Raw genomic sequence first — 21,275 nt, forward strand, 5'->3', positions numbered from 1 at the left:
CTCTAAGAATTTACCAAGTGTAATAAGTTAGAGATAAAATCATAATAAAAGAATTTACGGCTTACAAAAAGATTTATAAGTGGAAGTTGCCTTCTGTCATCTTCTCAGAGTCCTTCTAACCCCCTCTTCACCTCTGAAAGATATGATTTACCAAAATCTGGTTTACATTTAACTTTTCAGGGACAAATGACCTGAAAAGAACGAAGTATCAGATAATACTGACATTGGCTAGTGCTCTTTACTTGTATCAATCCCTCTCCTGTATAAATAATCAGAATTGGGTCCAAGTGGCAGAGAATCAAGCACTACGTATCATGCCAAATGCCATTTCCTGTCCAACAAAATCTCAGTTTTCTCCAGTAATAAAGAGATGAACATTCTTCTTAGACTGTAGCATCTGTGCTGCTCGCTCCACACCAACTACGGCAGCTAACCTCTGGGCATCGTACTTGGAGTAGAGGACAGTGCAGGTCCACGTGGCTTCTTCTCCTCTGTCGGTAGCCCTCAGCATATTACAGACTTCACTGTAGAAGTGCGGGTATGTTGGCAGTTCATAGAAAATCAGGTTCCTTATGCCTTTTATTGTATATCTGTTAGAATGGGAAAGAAAGAGGCCATGTCTACATGAGAAACAATTTATAGAAAAGTTACCTAATCGTTGTACAGAGGCATAGTTCACTCTTGTTGCTTCATGCTAAAGGAAGAAAATAACAGCACAAATAACAGAATAAATGTTATTTTAATTTGAGTTGGAAGGACTTACTTTTGTGACAATGTATTTGAATTCCTAATGTTTAACTTAAGACAATGACAAAATAAATTTGCCACTTCCTGAGCTTACTCTATACAGGCTGAGGTACAGTGGGAAAGAATAGTAGAACAAGATGAGAGATCTGTCACAGAAAACTTAAAAAGCAGGCATTTATAATTTAACATTATCCTTATGATAAGGACAAAAAGAATGTTGCGTACTGGAGATCAGGTCAGACCCAGTTACATAAAATAAACTGCACAATTGTAAATGCATTCCCCTTCGTCTTTTCTTGTCACTCTGTAGACATGTTAACTCCATGGCAGATGTCCCAAGTTCATCCATGTACAAAATGTTGCCTGAGGACCCATTAGGCATCATGAGAAAGCAATTAGTTTCCATAGCTTATGCATTTCCACCTCTTTCCCTGCTGCACAGTGGTGGTGGTGGGGGTTTAGACTCAAGGGACTCACCGTATGGTTTGAGTCGATGTCAAACGTTCCCTCTGGTACTCCACAACAAAAGATTTTATCTATTGACAATGTTCTGATTTTTCCTGTGAGACTCACTCATACGTGGGAAATGTCAGCCTCTCTTGGGAATTTTATTTTATTCAGAGGCGGATAAGCTTTTCTTGTCTTTTTATCTCACAGTTCATCCTGATCTCTCTAGAAACCCTGCTCTTGCAAACCATAACTGTGATCCATTACGTGGTTTGCCTTTCAACTCACCTTTCTATACAGAAGGAATTCTAATGGCTAACAAACTTGAATAAACGGTTCTACTTCACCAGTTATCAAAACAGAAACGAACATTCAGTTCCACTTCTGCTTAGTATGTACAACACTCAAGAGAATGTTTCTCCCATATTAAAGCTAGATAATCTACAAAAACATTCCTTTTCTTACGCCCAGCAAGCTGCTGTCACGAGGCAATCAGAAGAACTGAACTCAGCGGTGGGCTGGTGTATGTTTACTAACTGGTTCTCAGTGGGACACACAAGGTGCTGATGTGAAGAATCCACTGCTTTCTGCGGTGTAAACACTCCCACCACAGCCAACTTCAAGCTACCAATGTCATGTTGCTGAAAGCAGAGTTGGGAAGAGACACGCAACAGCCTGAAATGTCTGAAGATATTGCCAAATGTTCCTTGGGGAGCAAAACTGTCCCCCAGTTGAGGACTAAGCTAGACTGAAGCAACAAAAGAAGTAAGTTAACCAAATGCAATATATGATCCTTAACCCTAAATTGGGGGAAAAGAGCTATAATGATTATTTTAGGGGCAACTAGGAAAATTTGAATATAGAGTATATATTATATTATTGTAGTAACATCAAGTGGTATGATAATGGCATTGTGGTTAGATACAAGAATCTTTGTTTTCAGGAGCTCGATGCTGAAATATTTAGAAGTGAGGTGTCATGAAGGCTCCTGCAACTTACTTTAAATGGTTCAGGAACGCAAAGATAAGAGATGTGAGTGGAGAGAGAGAACACGGGTATGTGCAAATGTAGTAAAAGGCTAGCAGCAGATGAATTTGGAAAGGGTTCACAGATGTTTACTGTTAAGAGTCTTAAAATTTTCTTTTGAAATGAAATCTTTCCAAATGAAAAGCTGAGGGGAGGCAGGATGTGATAGAGCTATACATGTTAACTTACAAATACATCCCTGATATGCAAATATATATGCCAAAATGTTAACATGTTTGAATTCTTTTTCAATGAGCACATAAAACATTTAATATAAAGGAAAAAACCCCAATGTGTACAGTGTGATCCCAATTTTGGTATTTAAAAAAAATAGCTGTAAATACGCGCGTGTGTGCACACACATGCATGCACATATTTTCATATAATAAAGACAGAAAAAAAAAAAACACTGAAAAGGATATTTGTATCAGGGCAGTGAGATTATAGGTGATTCCATTTTCCTTTTTTTACCCTAGATTTTCCAAGTTCTCTACAGTAATTGTGTAATACCGTTGTAATCAGGAAAAACAAAACAACAAAACCAATGTAAGTGTTATATTAAAAAACAAAACAAAACAAAACAAAACATAAAAAAACCCCACAAGAACATCTACCTCAGTCCCAATTCACCCACCCTAGAGACTAGGTATCTACTGGAAGTAGGAACATGACCAGGGCGTCCTCAGAGGGGCAGTTAGTGTCTATTGTCACCCCTTCCCCTGCCTTCCTCCTCTCTTGTATGTTTTGGGTCTTCAGTGACCCCTACAAATATGACCTAACCACCCTGACAAGACCTAAAACTAAGGACATTCCAGATGTCTATTTTACCTCACAAATGTTAAAGATAAATGAGGCAACTACAACTGACTTGAAAGGCTGGCTCCTCCCTGCAGTCTATAAAGACTAAAAACTGAGATTCTCGTATAGGGCCAGGACACGGAGCACCCAGAAACACCCCAGCAGCTTTCCAAACGCCATAAATCCCACCTCCAGAGTTTCTGACTTGCCCACTGGTTGAGATCCTCTCTGCTGGGGTAGCCCCCTGATAATGCACAGGAAAGAGCTGTGACCCATCCTTGGGAGGGCAATCACGACCAAATGTACAACCAATTCTAAGATTCTACTAGTTTCACCTTCCTCAAAGAAAACAAATCTTCAGGCTAAAAAATGTTTGCTAGCTCAAAAATGCATTCTAATCTTCCAAACACTGCCAACTGTCATAGAGAATATAAAAACAGAATTTCAGAGTTGGAAACTACAGTTTAAAACCCGTGAACTTTTTCCAAGGTCAAATAAAAAATCAAATCACAAAGGCAATGCAGACCCAAAGACCCATCATCACCTTGGTGATTGCTCAAGCAAAAAATTCTATAGCTGGAAACCTTGAGATAATTAGCTGTTGCAGAATTCTGAAGCACATTCTTTTCATTCATCTTCAGCTTAGGAAACACCAATTAACCTGGTCCAGGGCATAAAGCAAATGGCATATGCTGAGATTTGTCTTTATAATGACTTGGAGGGCAACATGGCTTGGTAAATAAATGAACAGTGTAAGACAGGGGACTGTCCTGCTTACAAAGGGGCTCCAGGCCCTGTCCTTGAAAAGCTAGAGACATTTGTGATCAGTCCTTATCCCAGCTTAATTCACTCGCTATACAAACAATCACACTGGGATGTTTTCTAATCCATCCATTTCACTTAAAGGCCTTACTTTCACTTGTCAAGATGATAAAAAGCTAAGGGCTTGATGTGCGCAACTCCCCCAAAATACCTTCCAACATGAATGAAAACACAACTTACCAGAACAAGGCAAATAATGATGCCAACATTCATTTACACTCTGGCCAAACAGCCTTGCCTAGGTAGCCCAGAACGGAGCCCCGGAAACACAAATTTCATCAATTCTCAACTCTCTACTCATAGATGAATTAGTCAGCAGAATACCTAAAGAGGTCATGTCATGCCGGCTCTGCTACGTCCAAGCAGACTGCTGAGATTCCTCCACCCCTGTCCTGGTAACGAGAACACAGCTGGGGAACACCACCCTACTATCAGCATAAACTAAAAGGCAACACAATGCCAAGGGGAATCATCTACTGTGCTCCAAAGCCTGGAAGGCTTCTGGCTTATCTGTTTGGGATTCTCTGAGAAAATGTACTTTTCTTTAGTATATATGATTGCAAGTTCATAAAACAGTAAAGTCAGAACTTAAACTCACTGGACATTATTGTGAAATCAATAAGGAAGATGTAACAGAAGGCAACTTCCCCCTCTCTATAGTAAGGGTTTCAAAAAGGCTTTTCCATTTGTCAGCAAAATAATACAATACGTGAGCTCTGGGAACAAAGTGCTGCCACTATCCCAAATGATAACAGAAGGCTCAATGTTACCAACCCTCTAATTATATTTTTTTAAAAAATAATAACAAAAAGTCCAATCAACTTACTTTGTCAAAGTCACCTGATGGGGAATCTAAGTAAACACTGAAATCCTTAAATATTCAACCCTAAGCCCCTTCCCCCTTTGCCTCTTGCAAACATCGAGGGGCCCACAGTCCTGGTTCTCCTTGTGAGGAAGTAACCGCGCACACGGCTCCTCAGGAACAACGTAACTGACTGAGTACCAATGACGCACTCAGCCTCCATCTCCCCGGACTACACAGCCCTTGATGTTTCCATCTGGGCTTCAGTGACAGATCTCCCTCCTTCCTGTATTCACTCGCGTTGTCCCTGTGTAGCGTTCCTCAGCTCTGTAATGTCTCCCTTGAGGTACACAACCACAGCTACACTCCAGGTCTATACACAGGTCATGTTTTTGTTTTCACCACCTTTTCCAACAATGCCCATTTTGGGAGGAAACCAACCAACCAACCAACCAACCCAGAAGAGTCTCTTCAGCCCCAAAACTCTTTGGCTTCTCTACAGGAGTGGCAGAGTGAGGGATGACCTTATAACCCCACAAAGCCTACCAAGCGGTCAGAAGCAGGCCGTGATTTGTACTGCATTTTCCCTTCAAAGAGGAGGCTTGAAACCTGGCACTACTTTACCTTTTGTAGAAATGGAACCGCTCTGTGAGGAGCAGAAACTGCTTCTCTCCTTGAAGGAAAAAGTGTCTGGCTCTGGAGACGCCAGACTTCTGCGTATACTCGCAGATGTGGGTGAAGTTGAGTTCCTCCTTCTTAAAGAAATTTCGGAGACGCACGAAATCAAAGTAGGAAGGGACATAGATGAGCGTGTGAGACATGACTGCATCACGATACTGAGGTAGAATCTTGTTCACGAAAAAGTTAAACCTGATTTGGAACAGCAAACGGCAAAATTAGAGTTCTAGAATTGAGCTTAGAGTGTCTCGTAACTGAGTGACCCAGGGCAAGTCACAATCTCATCTTAAAAGATTACCTCCAGAGGCCAATATGACTTACCTCCTCTCAAAGAGATTATGTAAGGCTCAAACTTGATAAGCACATTAAAAAATAAGTGTTAACGCTATTCATTGTAAAAAATACACGTAGTCCGGCCACAGTGGCAGTAAGATTTCTCTCTGTGGGCCTCAGGGCCTGATAGGAGGGGTGGTTTACCTGGCATCGATCACCAAAGCTGGGCTGTCGACCTCCATCCTCTGGAAGACATGTGGGAGCTGCACCAGGACATGACTGATGGAGCCTGTCATTGGAACATTCTTCACGGCCACCTGCCGGTAGTCAATGAGAGCATTAGGAGGCAAGCCAGCCCCTTGCTGACTAAATGCTGTCTTCTCCTTCTGCCTCACAACCCAAACAATAAACAATGCTCATGAAGATACAGCAGAAACAAGGAGAGAACCCACCTGGCCTTGCAAATTGGTGCAGTACTTGTTGAACACTGAGTTGATCTGAGCATCCTGCAGGGCCCCAAACAGCAGTGTCTGCCGATAGTACTTGGACCAATTATTGAGGCTCCACATCCGCACTCGAGAAAAGTCTACCCCATGTGAGTCCAGGGGTAGTAGGTTCATGTGGTTCATCAAATGCTTTGAGCAGAAATAAGAGTACCATTAATGTTTATTGAGCATTTACATCCTGGACACTGCTAAGCATTTTACAAACCAGTCATCTCAATTAACTCCATAGAGCATGCATTATCATCACCCAAATTACAAAACAACCAAGACTCAGATAGGTGAGCCGACTTGCCCATGGTCAGCCAAACACCCCCAGAAGATAACCTAAAACTGACCACCTTCTGGACCTTTAAAAAAGGAGCAAAATGGGCCGGGCGCGGTGGCTCACGCCTGTAATCCTAGCACTCTGGGAGGCCGAGGTGGGCGGATCGTTTGAGCTCAGGAGTTCGAGACCAGCCTGAGCAAGAGCGAGACCCCATCTCTACTAAAAATAGAAAGAAATTATATGGACAGCTAAAAATATATATAGAAAAAATTAGCCGGGCATGGTGGTGCATGCCTGTAGTCCCAGCTACTCGGGAGGCTGAGACAGGAGGATCGCTTGAGCTCAGGAGTTTGAGGTTGCTGTGAGCTAGGCTGACGCCACGGCACTCACTCTAGCCTGGGCAACAGAGTGAGACTCTGTCTCAAAAAAAAAAAAAAAAAAGGAGCAAAATGGTACCTATAGGAATATTCCTTTAAGAGGAACTACTGAAATGCCACCCTGGTCACTCTATGGGTCCCTCAGTCCCAGACTTGGACAAGAAAGGAATTGACACTGAAAACAGAGCTGCTGTCCCTCAATGATCTGGTTCTCAAAACATTAGGAGTATTCCCAGAGCCACCCCACCTACCTTTTCCTCAAATTAAAGAATATGACTCAACCATTAACCTGTCTTTTCCATTTTAATTATATTTTCACTTTGTAATATATCTTGAAGGTAATGAGTACTATAAATTTATTCCCTACTTTAGAAGTAAGTACTACCCTTTATTTGTCTCCAGCTTCCTGCAAGCTTCACATCGTGGGGCTATAGGAGAGGTGAGTTCCCATATGCCTTAAAAAACAAACCTATCGTTTCTTGATAAGGATTGTTCTAAAGCAGTTTTTCAATTTTAAAACTGATTAACACTGCAGTGTATATGGAGAGGGTGAAAAAAATTACAGCACAAATTACAGTAAGGAGATAAAGACATCCTATATTTCTCTGCAAAACGAGATCCCACATTAAAATATCTTAAGCAATGTTTTCCTATCTCTACTGAAGACAAGACAAAAGAGAACAAGCATATCCTGTGTGAGGAATTATGTTAGGTAAAGATGTTCCTGATAAGGAGGATTTCAACTAACCAACCACCCATCCATCTGCCCACCCACCATAAAGTGGACTGTTAGTAGAAAGCAACCTTTAAAGGGAGAAAATCTTCTCTGGAGATTTGAAAATACTGACAAGAATATTTATCTCTAGAGAAGATCAATCTGTGGGTAGAAAAAGGGACAAAGACTTTTTCAAATGTGGAGTAGTTTCCCATTTCCAAACTGAGTTTTAATCTGGACTTAAATAACCCTTCAGGACTTGAACCACTGAGCTTCTTGTCTCTCTAATAGAAATGCTGTCCCTCTAAATGTGAATGACCAGCATTACCAGGACATGCTCCCAGTTCTGCATCAGGTAAATGTCAGCTTGATCAATGATGAGAAGCTCAATAGAAGACAAAAAGTCAAAATCCCTCTTCTTCTCTCCTTCTCCACCAATGATGGTCCTCAAGCCCAGAGGGGAAGCAATGAGGATATCCGAGGAGTAAAAGGGGGCGTAGAGTCGGATGCTCCTCTGAAGTATTGCCACTCCTGCACAAAACAGACAAGCACACATCAGTCCATCGCTCACTACCAAGCCCTTACCTTCCACCCTCTCAAAGCATTCCACATGTATGTTCCCTTTAGCACATAACTGTGCTCAAATGGCTTTAGTTATTAAAAAAACAAGAACAGTAATAATCCCTCCCTTGCATCTATAGTCCCTCCTAGGTCTTACTTTCTCTTCCTTTCCTTCACTATGAAACTTCTCCAGAGAATGGGCTCTGCTTTCAAATCTTCCATTCACCTTTCAACCCACTGCAATCTGGCCGTTGAATCTCAAGACTCCAATGAAGTGATTCTTGCTAAGGTCCCCACCAAGTTACCAATTCAATGAACACTTCTTAGGGCTTCTCGTCAGGAATGCACAAATGGCATATTAAACACACCCTCTTTTGAAATGCTCTCTTCCTTGCTAATAGTTTCCAGGACTCCAACACTCACTTCTGCTTCGATCACTGACATGGTCTATGTCTATCTTTTCAGATTCAAATACCTCTTCTTCCACAAACTCCTAGATTCACCTGTTAGATCTACTCTCACTCTACATAACACTTTTGGTCAATTTATTCACTAACCATGGGTTTAACATCACCTTCACTCCAATTTATATTTCTAGCCCACATCTCCTTCCTGAACTCCAGACCAATATATTATACCAAGTGCTTGCTGGACATCTATATATGTTCCAAACAGATCATCAGCTCTCATAGCCTTGCACCTTATACTCTAGTCGTATCAAAGCCTGTGTAAATCTTAGGTGGTTCCAGCTTAGTTACCCTGATGTCTCCACATAGGCAACTTCTTGTCTGAAATGTTTTCCTCCGCTCCAACCACTCTGTTTTGTAACTGGCTAAATCCTGCACAGGTTTCATCCTAGCAGAGATGGCACCTCTGCCAGGATGCCTTCCCTAACCACCCTGCCCCCACTTTGGGTAAGGGGTTTGCTTTAAACATTCCAGAACACTCACTGCATACTTATTATCCTGCACCGTTTCTCCCCTTACGCTGGACTTCCTTAGCAATGGGAACCATAACTTTTATTTCTACATCCTCAGTTCTTCTATCTATTTTTTTTATTTTTCAGAGAGGATGTCTTCCTAGGTTGCTCAGGCTGGCCTCAAATTCCTGGGCTCAAGTGATCCTCCCACCTCAGCCTTCCAAGTAGCTGGGACTACAGATATCCCCAGCTTCTTAACAGTGCCTGGCATACTGTAGATACTCAATAAATGTTTGTGAACAAGCATATGTGACTATGGAACATTTTCCCAGGAACTTTATTCTAACAAGGTACAACCAACCAATTAAATGAGAGCTGAATCAGACACAAGCAAAAATGTGAAAGGTTGGGTGGGAGTGGATAAGTCACATGTGGAGATAATTCAGGGGTAGGCACTCTATATAGCAGACAGGAGGAAGTCCACCCTTATGCACAATTTATTTAGTCTTCCCAGAATGACCCCACCCAGCCAGTCACTTCCACCTTCCCTGAGAAACCCTTGTAGCATCTGACCTTGTGCTACCAGCTATGGGTGTGTCGAGACATTTCTGTTATAAATGTGCATATGTCTTTTATATATGGCCTCAGAGACTCTCTCCACCCCATAAGGCAAGGCAAAACCCTCTCCCCTGGCAAACAAGATGTCTCAAATGCACACTGCTTCTGTCAGGCGGCTGAGTGAATGACCCACTGGGAGAATGTCTAATTCCAGGCTTCCAGCCTCCCACTACATAGACCTTAGGTCCCACAGTACCCCAATTTTGACAAGGAGAATTACCGATCCTGAAGTGGTCATCAATGTTGCCTGCAAACACAGCTTCATAATCCTCAGGCCTCTTCAAGTTGGGTGGTCTCTCCCCGGGATCAGAGCCATACTCTCCCTGAAACCTCTTTTTGTTGCTCACAATGATTTTCTTCTTGCTGTCGCCCTCAAGGAGGCTGATGAACAGCTGCACCACCCGCAAAGCAGCTTCCCGAAATGGCACCACTATCAGTACCTGTGGAGAGAGCAAAAGCAGCCTTGGTAGAGGCAAAGGGAAGGAACAGGAGGTGAACCTGCTGCAAGTGGAGCTAAAAAGCCCATGTATAGCATTGGCCTCCAGCCAGGAAACATATCTATGTCACCCCCTTTGCACAGGGCCTGGCTCAGCACTAGAAGCTGAGCACCTTTCATATCCATAGCACCACATGCTGTGGACATTAGTCCCATGGCTCTATGGGATGCAGTTCTCAAGCAGAATTTGAAAATACCTTTTACGATAAGCCAAGCAAACACCTAGTGCAGTATTTTTAATGATAAGATCTACAGAATAAATATATGCTAAATAAACAAATGGAATAAGTAGAGAGGAAATAAAGCAGGTAAGAAAAAGGATTAATACATCATTATAGTTTTAGTGCATTCCCTAATATATTTTTCAGAAATGATAAAGCATTTCTGAAATAAAACCATAATGTAATGGGAAAAACAGGACTCAGTTTTCCAAGCATTTCCAAAAATGCTTAAAGTTACTGCTGAGAACAAAAACAGAAGATGCTTAATAAATGGTTAATTTCTAACTGTCCTTATGTAAACAATATAATTAATGGACATAACCCCAACCAAATAATACAATTCACCAAATTAAAAATATGCTTCATGGGTTATCTGCCTCTTATGTGTCTATGCAATTCTAAATGGACACAAATAACCTTATAATCCTGATGTTCAAGACTCTGCAGTAGCTTCTCAGAACTAGGCAACCAGCACAGCCCACGGAGTGTAATGAGTCAGCTTCCTACAGTACAAGGACGATGGGCCAAGATTCAAGAGGGCTGAGTTACTGTCCCACCTGTGACACGAAGTTAGTGTCTAGGTTTTGGTTTTCCAAGCTATTAGACAATGAGGTTTGACTAAGAAATCTCTAAGAACCACATTAGTATTAAAATCCCAGAATCCTATTAAGCTCACTGAGAAAATTCTAAAAAGATGAGTTTTCTTCAATATGAAGAGACATAGGCTAAGGGGTGGGGGTGGGGGGCAAGAACTAGCTCCATAATGTCATGAAAAGTACACACAGAATTAAAAAACGTTTCCTCAAATCCACTGGAGCTCAGACTTACGACCACAAACAACTGTAATCACCACTTTAAGCAGCAATAACTTTACAGTGGCAAATAAGGATTTTTGGTTTCAAAGGCTGACATATTTTTGTGGCTTAGCAAAAAGAGTCCTTGGTTCTAGTCCCATCTCTGCTACTGTATCTCTGGTTCTCTTTAGCAAGGCCCTCTATGAATCTGGGTCTCTATCCACAGCTGCAATGTGTGGGTATTAGATAAAGGTTCATTAAGGTCTCATCCAGCTCTGACAATCACAAAGCAGTGATTTATAATAGAGTGTTATTTATCTATGTTCTCAGTTTAACTTTAAGGAGAGTGTCATGAAGTAACTCCTTTTCTCAAGTCTCCATCTAGATCCACTGTCAGAAATAGTCTACTGGGCTACTGCTCTGACACTACCTGGCCCACTTAATGTGTTCATGTTTGGGCTCCTTCATTATTCCAGTCAATTATTAAAACACCCAAGTACCTGCTAAGTGTCAGGCACTTACATATTAATATATGGCAGTGCCCTGCAGCCTCCTTCTCAAAGGCAAAGCTTTCCTGCAACCACTCACCTTGGGCCTGGTTAGCCCTTGGTCCCTGAAGTCATCGTCGTCACCCACTCCACGTTTCTGGCTTCGGCGTTTGCTATTGTTGCCAAGCACCTGGGCATTGGCTTTAAGGACATGGTTTATCACATGCAGGCAGTACACGTGGCGGATCTCTTCCCCATTCTTTAGGGCAGTCCTTTCTGGGTAGAACAGGTCCTGGTAAGAATTCATAATTAAGAAGAGTTCTTTCTGGAGAGGGGTGAAGGGGCTACTTGATTTTGGGGGACCAGATAGGAACTGGCTGTTGGTCTTGGTCCAGGTGGATCCCAGAGGCTTCTGGAGATGAAGTGACTCGAAGTCAATATCCTTTGGGGGTTTAAATGTTTCCAACTTCCGAAACTTGGATGAAAAGACAAGCTGGCCTAGAACAGGCCACTAGGGGAGAGACAGAAGAGCTACTTAATTTAGAAATTAATAACAATACCTTACATTCATATAATATTCTATAATTTACTGGACTTTCGTGCTTTATATATCATCTCATTCAATCCTCACAACAACCCTGCAGGCAGGTCCCATAGTACTCATATTGTAGTTTAGGAAACACTGAGGCTCACATAGAGGTTGTATGATCCAAATAAATATACACAGAAGAAAATGAAGCTGAGGGCTAGAGACCAAGGTTTCTAACTTCAAATCTGAGCTATTTACTCTACCAGTTTTTCCCATGCTGTTCTCTGGAATACATTCTGGGAAGAGTCAAAATTCATTCAAAGAAAAAGGGTGCTCCACGATCGAATAACTTTGGTAAGTATCAAAAAACCTCATCACCCTGAAGGAGATTCACAACGTACATTAGATACTAAAGGTTCTGACAAGTCCCATGACAAGAAATCTGTCCACTTTGTTTAAATTCTAAGGAATACTATTTTCTATTTCGTGGAATACAAATTTGGAAATTTTTGCATTGCAGCAAAACTGCTGATCTAAAAATAGAATGACCTCAGCAATAAAAACAGATGAACTACTGACAGCTAAAATAACTTGGATGAACCTCTAGGGAATTACATCAAGTGGAAAAAGCCAACCTCAAAAGGTTTCATGCTGTATGATTCCATTTATTTAAAATTTTTGAAATGACAAAATTTCAACATGGAGACCAGATTAGTGGTTACCAGGGCTTAGCAATGGAGGGGGGTGGGGTGCAGAGGAAGGTGGCTGTGGTTATAAAAGGGCAACAAGGATCCACGTGGTGCTGGAAATGTTCTGCATCTTGACTGTGGAGGCAGATACAGGAACCTACACGTGATAAAACTGTATAGAACTAAATATGTACACACACCCCAAATAGGAGTACAACCAGAGAAATCTCAGTAAGATAGGTAGATTGTATCAATGTTAATTTCTTGGTTGTGACATTGTTCTGCAGTTTTGTAAGATGTTACCATTGGGGGAGCTGGGTGAAAGGTACAGCATGCCTTTGTATGATTTCTTACAACCACATGTGTGTCTGTTATTATTGCCTCAATAAAAACTGCAACTAAAAAGAAGGTGACCAACTCTCATGAACAATATCAGTGGTGAAAACCAGCAAAGCAGCAAAAATTGCCCAGTATCTGAATGATTTAGTTGTGAACCTATCTCAGATATTTCAAACAAATGAACAATAGTAGTACCTACTATTTTACCGAACACTGTTTTACTAAATGCTTACTACATATCAGTTGGTAAATGAAATTATTTTATTTTGAGGTAGGCATTTAGTGTCCCCCTCTAACAGATCAGAATAGAGAACAACAAAGAGGCAGATTAACTTGCCTCAGGTCATGTGATAGCCCCTTGAAGATGCTGATCTAAACCCTGGCACACCTGCCTCCAAAGCCACTCTTACCCAAAACTATATTATCTGGCGTTCACACTCTAGCTTCCCAGTGCTTTTTCTAGATACACCTGTGCCCTCCTAGGCTCTTAAGCCTTTCTATGCCCTGCACATCCTTATCAAGCCATCTACTACTGGTGTACATCATACATTCTGGGAGACCACTAAAACCCAAGACCACTTTTATTTAGAGCTTTCTCCATTAGTACCCGGGATAATCAAGCAACACTTACTTTTAGCTTGTGGGTCGTTTTGGGATTTGTGGCAAAAGCCTGAATGTCTTTTTCCTTCAGTTCTTTGTTCACATGATGTAGAAATGGGTCTAATTCAGAAATAAAAAATGTCAGCACACTTAGCATAAACAGAGGGGATATTCTGGTGTTCCCCTGTGAATGACATGTTGATCGTCACTGTGTTAACTGATCCTTTTTTCCACCTACTTTCCCCATCCTCTGGCCCAGTCCAGAGCCTAAAAGCTTCTGACAGGTTCACCTTCCTGAAGTATTTCTCTAATCATATTACTTCCCAGCTCAAAAACCTTTGGGATGCACCTCCAAACTGCCTCCCCAGTGTAATTTCTGAACTATATGGCCCTCAAATTCTTCCGCCTCTGTGCCTTTCCTTCCTTCAACTAAAAAGTCCAGCCTCTCCTTCACCTCATTTTTGCATATACAAATATTATCAATTTAATGTTATGCTGACTCACAATACTTTCCAAGGACTTACTGTGTCAGGCCTCCCCTAAGAGGCCTGGTCTCCTATAGACAGTCATCACTGTCTATAGAGACGGGGTGGGGCTTTTTGGCTTTGAGGCTTTCCCTGGTACCACACAGATTAGCCACTCCTGGGTCTTACAAATCTGAAAAATTACTGCTCCAAAAGGAAGAGCAAGTGAGGGGCAGAGAGAAAAGTGGGAAGTATTTTCTCCTTTTTTTCTTTTTCTTCCTTCTCTGCTTGGGGAGAAAATTGGAAGTTCTTCCCTGATCCCAATTATGGAAATGTGAGGCCTGGAGAACTCCTTCCCTACAATCATTCTTAAATTGTTTATTGTTCCACACATCCCTTCCACCCCCAACACTGACTAACCATTGAAAGACACAAAAAACCTTTGAGAAGTTCTTTTTCCCAGTTCTAGATCTAGCCAATAAACTGTTCTTATGGTGGCTCGTTCCAGTAACAGAGTTAATGTGCATTAGTCCACAAATAGTGTACTAAGCACCTGGTAAAGTCCAACAGCACACACTATGCTATGACCTTGTGATGCTTTCAAAGAAGAGTCGTTTCCACTTTCCTCTTCAAGAAAATTGGTTTCCAGGCTGAACAGTGACTCATGTTTGGCATCTGTGAACTCCTCCGGGGATTCCTGTGATGTACCAGGTGGCCCTTCCCCATCTTTTCCCTCAGGGTCAGCAGATAAGGCCACATCTGTAGTGAGAAATATTTTGTAAAATTATTTACTCATAAATATAATTATACTTCTGTTGACAAATAAAATCTTATTCCTTAGTCTATACCAATGATCATTGACATTACGTGTTTTTAGGCAAATTCAGGTAGAAGACACAGATTTCAAAATTAAGCCTGGGCAGGGTATGGTGGCTCACACCTGTAATCCCATCTACTCAGGAGACTGAGGCAGGAGGATCACCCGAGCTCAGGAATTCAAAGTTACAGCAGCTATGATTGGGCCACTGCACTCTCGTCTGCGCAACAGAGCAAGACCCTGTCTCTTAAAAAAAAAAAAAAAAAAAAATTAAGCCTTATCATGGACACAGTGTGATGGTGAATTTTATGTATCAATGTGGCTGGGCCACAGTGCCCAGATATTTGGTTAAAATTATTCTGGATGTTTCTGTGAGGATGTTTTCGAATGAGACTTACATTATAATTGCTAGACTTAGTAAAACAGATTAGTTTCCATAATGTGGGTGAGCCACATATAATCAGTTGAAGGCCTCTAGTCTGTGCAAAAGTGTAAAACAAAAGGCTGACCTCTCCCAAGCACGAGCAAATTCTTCCAGCAGACTGCCTCTGAACTTCAAATGAACATCAACTCCTCCTGGGTCTCCTGTCTGGACTGCTTTTGGATTTCAACTGCAGCTCATTTCTGAGTCTCAAATCTGCCAGCCTCTCCTGTCAGTTATTTTAGACTTGTCAAGCCTCCATAATTACAAGAACCAACTCCTTAAAACAGATCTCTTTCTATATACACATGCATCCTATTAGTTCTGTTGTTCTGAAGAACTGTGATTAATACTCACGTCCAGTTCTAGGAACTTATTCTAAAATGATAACTAGACATAGCACACTAAAATGCACATGAGAGGATGTTCAAGGCAGCACTGATTGTAAGAAATAACTAAAAAACAGTGAAATGTCTACTAATGGGATACTAATTAAATTATCACATACCATTTACAATGGAATACTGTATAACTAAGAAGCTAATGTGAATCCATATGGAAAGTTACAGATACGTATGAGACCATTATATGCACAAATATATATGCACACTTGTACTCACACATACGTCCATAAAAATGTAGTCTGAAAGGTTATATACAATGTTAAAGGTGTTCATCTCTGGGTGGTGGAAATATAGATTAACTATATTACCCTCTTAAATTTTTACAGTAAACATGTATGACTTTTAAAATTCAAAAAAAGATTTTCATTTGTAAAAATCAAAAAAGCAAAGAAAAATAGAAACAAACAAAAACCCCTAAATCTGAGGCAATTAATTTTTATCTCAGTAAAGCGGATTAATTAAAATACTAAGAATGGTATTTAACACCTGATAGGATATAAAAAAATAAGGCTGTAAGGAAAATAGACATTAAAATAGTGTGATGTAAAAGTCACTCAGATATATCCAGACAATGGAATATACTATGCCAGCAATAAAAAGTAAGAAACAACTAATACATGAATAACATAGATGAATCACAAACCATGAGAAGCAAAAGAAGCCAGACACAAAGGGTTCATACTGTATGATTTCATTTCCAGAACAGATAAAATGAATCTATAGTGACAGAAAAACAGGTCAGTGATTGCCTGATGCCAAGGGTGGGGAACTGACTGCAAAAGAATAAGGAACTTTTTGGAGGTAGTGGAAATGTTCTGTATTTTGATTTTGGTGGTAAGAACAAGGATGTTTTTACATCAATGATGTAAAACTCATCAAATTTTATACTTAAATTGGGTACATTTTATTGTATGTAAATCATCCCTCAATGAAGTTGATTTTAAAGTTAAAGAAAAAAGTCAACCAGAAGTCTGACTGAGATAGAGTTCCTTTGGGCTTTCAATGCCAGCTCTTCCCTGAAGCCATCTCCAATTTACCCTAGCAGTGTTCCACTGATCCAGCTGTTCCAGGCAACTGCAAATCTACTGCTTGAAAATTTTTGTATATTTTTATGTCTATCTTCCATCAAACTTGTTCTCCCTAAGGGAGGAACAGTAACCTTGCAATAAATTAAGACAGTCATAAAGGCAGAACTATGTTCTCCTTCCTCTGTATTAGAGGGTCTTTCACTAGGATTGACGAAGTCCTGAAATCGTAAGCAAAAATGTTATTTCTGCATTTTTCTGGGATGTTTCCACCAGATTCTCAAAGATATAATCAAACCCACCAAGATTAAATCTGTGCTTTGGATCCATGTGCTCTCATTCAACTCACACAGTACAGGGCACTGTGCTCATTGGGCAATCTGTCCATGGTCCTAAGAAAGATGATAGGCCCACACCAAAGACACTTACTTTCTTGCATTTCAGTAGACTCTGCTGCCTTCTCTTCTTCCACACTGACATCACTATCATCATCTTCATCATTCATTTCTGTATCATCTACTACACTGTCTTCTTCTTCCTCTTCCTCCTCCTCCTCCTCATCTTCCTTTTCTTCCTCAGAAACATTCTTTAATGTAGCAAGTAGTTTATGGTACCCAGAAACTTGTTCTGGTTCACTCTCTGCTTCACTTTCAGAATTTGAATTATCGGAACTCTCTGACTAAAATGAAAACGGGAAATTTTAAAAACAAAAACTGTATTTGTCTCCTTGTTACCCTAAGACTATCATCAAACCAACAAGTTCAGAAATTCCTAAATAAAAATTAGCTTTTCTGCACATATTATGCAATCTCATCTATTCAACCAAGCCCAATACTGAGATTGATGTCCCAGATATTAGGCTACATGTGTAAAGGAGCAATAGGAAAATTAGAAAACAACAAAAGAATATAGTTTGAGTTTGTTGAAATACCATAGGACCTTTGATTATTTTGCACTCTATTTCTGACTCCTTTTATGCTAAGCAAAAGATACTTTCCCTTAGAATTCACTAAGAGCCCTCTGGTAAGCTTCTTTAATAAGACCTAATAGGCTACTCTTTTGGGACAGTTTCAAACTCTGGCTTCTATATTAGTTAGCACAATGACATTTTTATAGACATCTGCATTTAAAACTAAGTAGTATACTAAAATAAGCTTACATCTGAAATCAAAGGAGTAGAAATGTAATCAAGCTTTATTGTTATATAGAATATAAAAGTTCACGACCCAGACCAACTATTATAAAGAAAGTATAAAGCATTACCAGTTGACAAATCTGTGGCTTTCCTTCCTTTCTGGAAACCCTGAGAAGAAACAGGTAATGTTAAAACTCCACTAGTAGGCCGGGTGCGGTGGCTCACACCTATAATCTCAGTATTCTGGGAGGCCAAGGCAGGAGGATCACTTGAGGTCAGGAGTTTGAGACCAAACTGAGCAAGAGTGAGACCTTGTCTCTACCAAAAACACAGAAAAAAATTAGCCAGGCATGGTGGCGTACGTCTGTAGTCCCAGCTACTCCAAAGGCTGAGGCAAGAGGATCGAGTGAGCCCAGGAGTCGCAGTGAGCTATGCTGACATCACTGCACTCTATCTAGCTGGGACAACAGAGTGAGACTCTATCTCGGAAAACCAAAACAAAACAAAACAAAAAACCAAAAAAATCCCACAAATAAACAACAACAAAACCCCAAAAAACTCCACTAGTACGTAGCAATTAGGAAAAAGTCTAACGATACAACTTTAAATGAAAAGGGCAGAATATACCATTATAAACACATTATAACCATAGCCATGCAAAAACAACATATGCACTTGGACAGGGATTGCAAGAATATGGCAAATCCTTAATAACTGACAAATGAAAAATTTAACGAAGTCACATGACAAACATTTGAGTCACACAATAACTGGTTCTCATCCAAAAGACGGATACTCCTTGGTAAATAAAAGGCCTCGGGGTTCACCTTTTTCTAGCAAATTTCTTAATTAGAATATCCCTCTAACTGCTGAAAAAGCAGCCCAAGATGGTAGACAGAACAAGCACTAAGATCATAACTGAGTCTGGACATTTCCAAAAGAATCACAAACTATCGATACATTTGTTTCCTTATTGTAACTGTATAGATCATGCTGTCCAAAGTCCCAACCAATTCTTAAAAAACAAGAACAACCTTAGAAGATCTCTGACCATACAAAAATCTGCCCACACACAGTCTACCATGGAGTTACAGGCTCAACAAAAAGCAGAAGCCCCTGAAGCGCTCCATCTCCAGGCAGGACGGCGCCAGAATGTCCCCAGCCCAACACGAGTCCCGACCCGGAGCCGGGCGGGCGAGGAAGCGTGGGAAGAGGCTGGAGCAACCCTACCACTCTTCCTTGGGACACCAGCGGACCAAACCCGGGGAAACGCTGTCTCCTACTGGAAAAAGACGCTGGCAGCGCTGGCCTCGGCCACGCTCCTCCGAACCTGTCATAGAAGGGATGCTCCTCGCCGAAATCCCGAAGATGCTTCTTCTGCTTCTTAGTCAGGCTGTTGAGCAGCTGGCTCTGGGTCCGGCTCCGGCGTTTGCCCATGGCGAAAACGTCAAGCCTGCCCACCTCAGAGACTGGCGTTTTTCACCAGGAAGTTGTCCCGTCAACACACACACACACGTGGACTCGCCCACGGTGCCTTACGGCGAAAGCAAGGTGCCATAAAGCAGACCCGCTTTACGTCGCGCTTGTACGACAGGCGTTGGAACGTCCGGTTCCCGATCGCGCCCCCTACCGAGGTTCTTTGGAAACACAGGCACGCATGCCCGTTTGTTCTCAGAGCCGCAGAAGAGTGTCAGCCCCGGTTGAGGGGGCCGGGGAGGCGCTTTGTGCTTCTGTTTTGGTTGTGGGGATCGTTCTGCGTAATTATGTGGTAGCGGAGATAACCGAATGCAGTGACTTTAAATTATAGTATAATAAAAATACCAAGCAACGTTTGAACGTGCCAGCACATCTCACTTCATCGTCACAACAGTCTGCAAATAGGTCTTGTTAGTAAGCCTGATGTTGGAGATGAGGAAACTGATGCTTAGAAAATGCAACACGTGAGCAAGAGAAGAAATGAAAACCTAACTTTGTCTGATGCGACCACACGCTTTTAGCCACTAGGGTCTGCAACCTGCGCATTTTCTGAAAGTACTGGAAGAGCCCTTAGAAACACATCTGTTCTGACTTTCCTCGTTTGGCAAGAGCAGCAACACGTACGGAGAGGTAAAGTGGCTTTCCTAAAATCACCCTGAGAGGTGATGCTAGAGAAGGCTGCAGAGCTCAATCCAATATCTCAAAAGCTGAACTCGGGCAAAGAGGGATGGAAAAGCTTTTCCAGGTGACAGAACCCTCCTATATCTTGATGATGGTGGTGGTTACACCTTATGTACAATTAGCAAAATTAATGAAACTGTACAGTTAAGATTGGTGAATTTTAATGTATGCAAATGCTAACCTACATAAACAAAGAGGAAAAAGCAAAAAATGAAACTGGATTCAGGACTCCAGGGATATGCAGCAGTGTGCAGGGCTACTTGAGACCCCAGGATAAACATGGTGAGACACTTTTATTAATGTAAACTTATAATATCATGTTCTATAAAAAACAAGGTGCTACATCATAGACTGAAGAATTCACATGGACATTTAAGGTAAAACAGGAGCCATCAGAGAGTGTGTTCACTGGGCTCTGCTAGTAGGGGTGTTTCTGTGGGAAATTTTGAGTTTTGTCCAGAACCATATCACACGGTAGAAGTTGTAATAAGACTATTACAGTTCTAGTGACCATCTACTAGTCTTAGTTAGATTCTGAGGGGCTGAGGTAGGGAAGGGAGAACAGGGCAAGAGGATATATGAAGGAAATATGCAAACAGAGCGGGTGGTACGCAGCAGCTGGCCTGGCCAAGGAAACCATAAATAGCCATCTGTCTTCCATCTAATTTGAAGATAAAGGTACAGTCACTTGGGTCAACAAAAGGCTGTTTGCAGAATGTCATCATATATTTTAAGGCGCTGACCACAGTGCAACCTGGCTATAACAATAAAGAGCCAGACTTTTTTTCTCTTCCCCTCAGTGCCCCAGTTTCCCTCCCTAGAGGCCACCAGTTTCTTGGTGTTCTTCCAGAGATCTTCTATGAAAAGCTACATTCTTGAGCAGTTGAGATGACTCTTGCTGTCTCCTGGTTTCCACATCCTTGTGGTTCTGTGTACAGGTCTAGACTGTTCTCAGGTTTAGGCAAAAATGCATCCTAGCCCCACCCAAGCAGTCTCATAATTGGCTCACTGAGTAAAGGAAAACAAGCCCCTTTCCTACTGAAAATATTTCTATTAGCCTTTAACAACATAAAGGGGATCCTTTGTAAAAATTTAACCTGAAAGCCAAGAATTTAAGCCTTTTCTTCATGCCTCCAGTGAAA

The 21,275-nt window shown here is 41.3% G+C and overlaps 1 protein-coding gene across 1 annotated transcript; it reads right to left on the bottom strand.

The window, feature by feature from the left end:
* Positions 1–29: 29 nt before the first annotated feature.
* Positions 30–19,453, bottom strand: UTP25 (UTP25 small subunit processome component). The gene is made up of 12 exons (XM_069459397.1): positions 19,307–19,453; positions 18,105–18,144; positions 17,271–17,520; positions 14,763–14,933; positions 13,742–13,830; positions 11,654–12,064; positions 9,775–9,994; positions 7,785–7,987; positions 6,046–6,228; positions 5,798–5,910; positions 5,267–5,512; positions 30–590 (listed from the first exon to the last, which is right to left on the bottom strand). Exons 1-12 carry the CDS (start codon positions 19,411–19,413, stop codon positions 347–349), a joined length of 2,277 nt encoding a protein of 758 aa, XP_069315498.1. The 5' UTR covers positions 19,414–19,453; the 3' UTR covers positions 30–346.
* Positions 19,454–21,275: the final 1,822 nt, after the last annotated feature.

Source organism: Eulemur rufifrons, chromosome 27 (genome assembly GCF_041146395.1).
Source record: "Eulemur rufifrons isolate Redbay chromosome 27, OSU_ERuf_1, whole genome shotgun sequence".
NCBI lineage: Eukaryota > Metazoa > Chordata > Mammalia > Primates > Lemuridae > Eulemur > Eulemur rufifrons.

Coding starts and splice junctions, on each gene's coding strand:
- UTP25 (XM_069459397.1), bottom strand. CDS start 19,413: ATGGGCAAACGCCGGAGCCGGACCCAGAGCCAGCTGCTCAACAGCCTG. Junction 7,988..9,774: donor TGATGACCACTTCAGGATCG/GTAATTCTCCTT, acceptor TGTTTTGTGCAG/GAGTGGCAATACTTCAGAGG. Junction 6,229..7,784: donor AGAACTGGGAGCATGTCCTG/GTAATGCTGGTC, acceptor TTCTGCTCAAAG/CATTTGATGAACCACATGAA.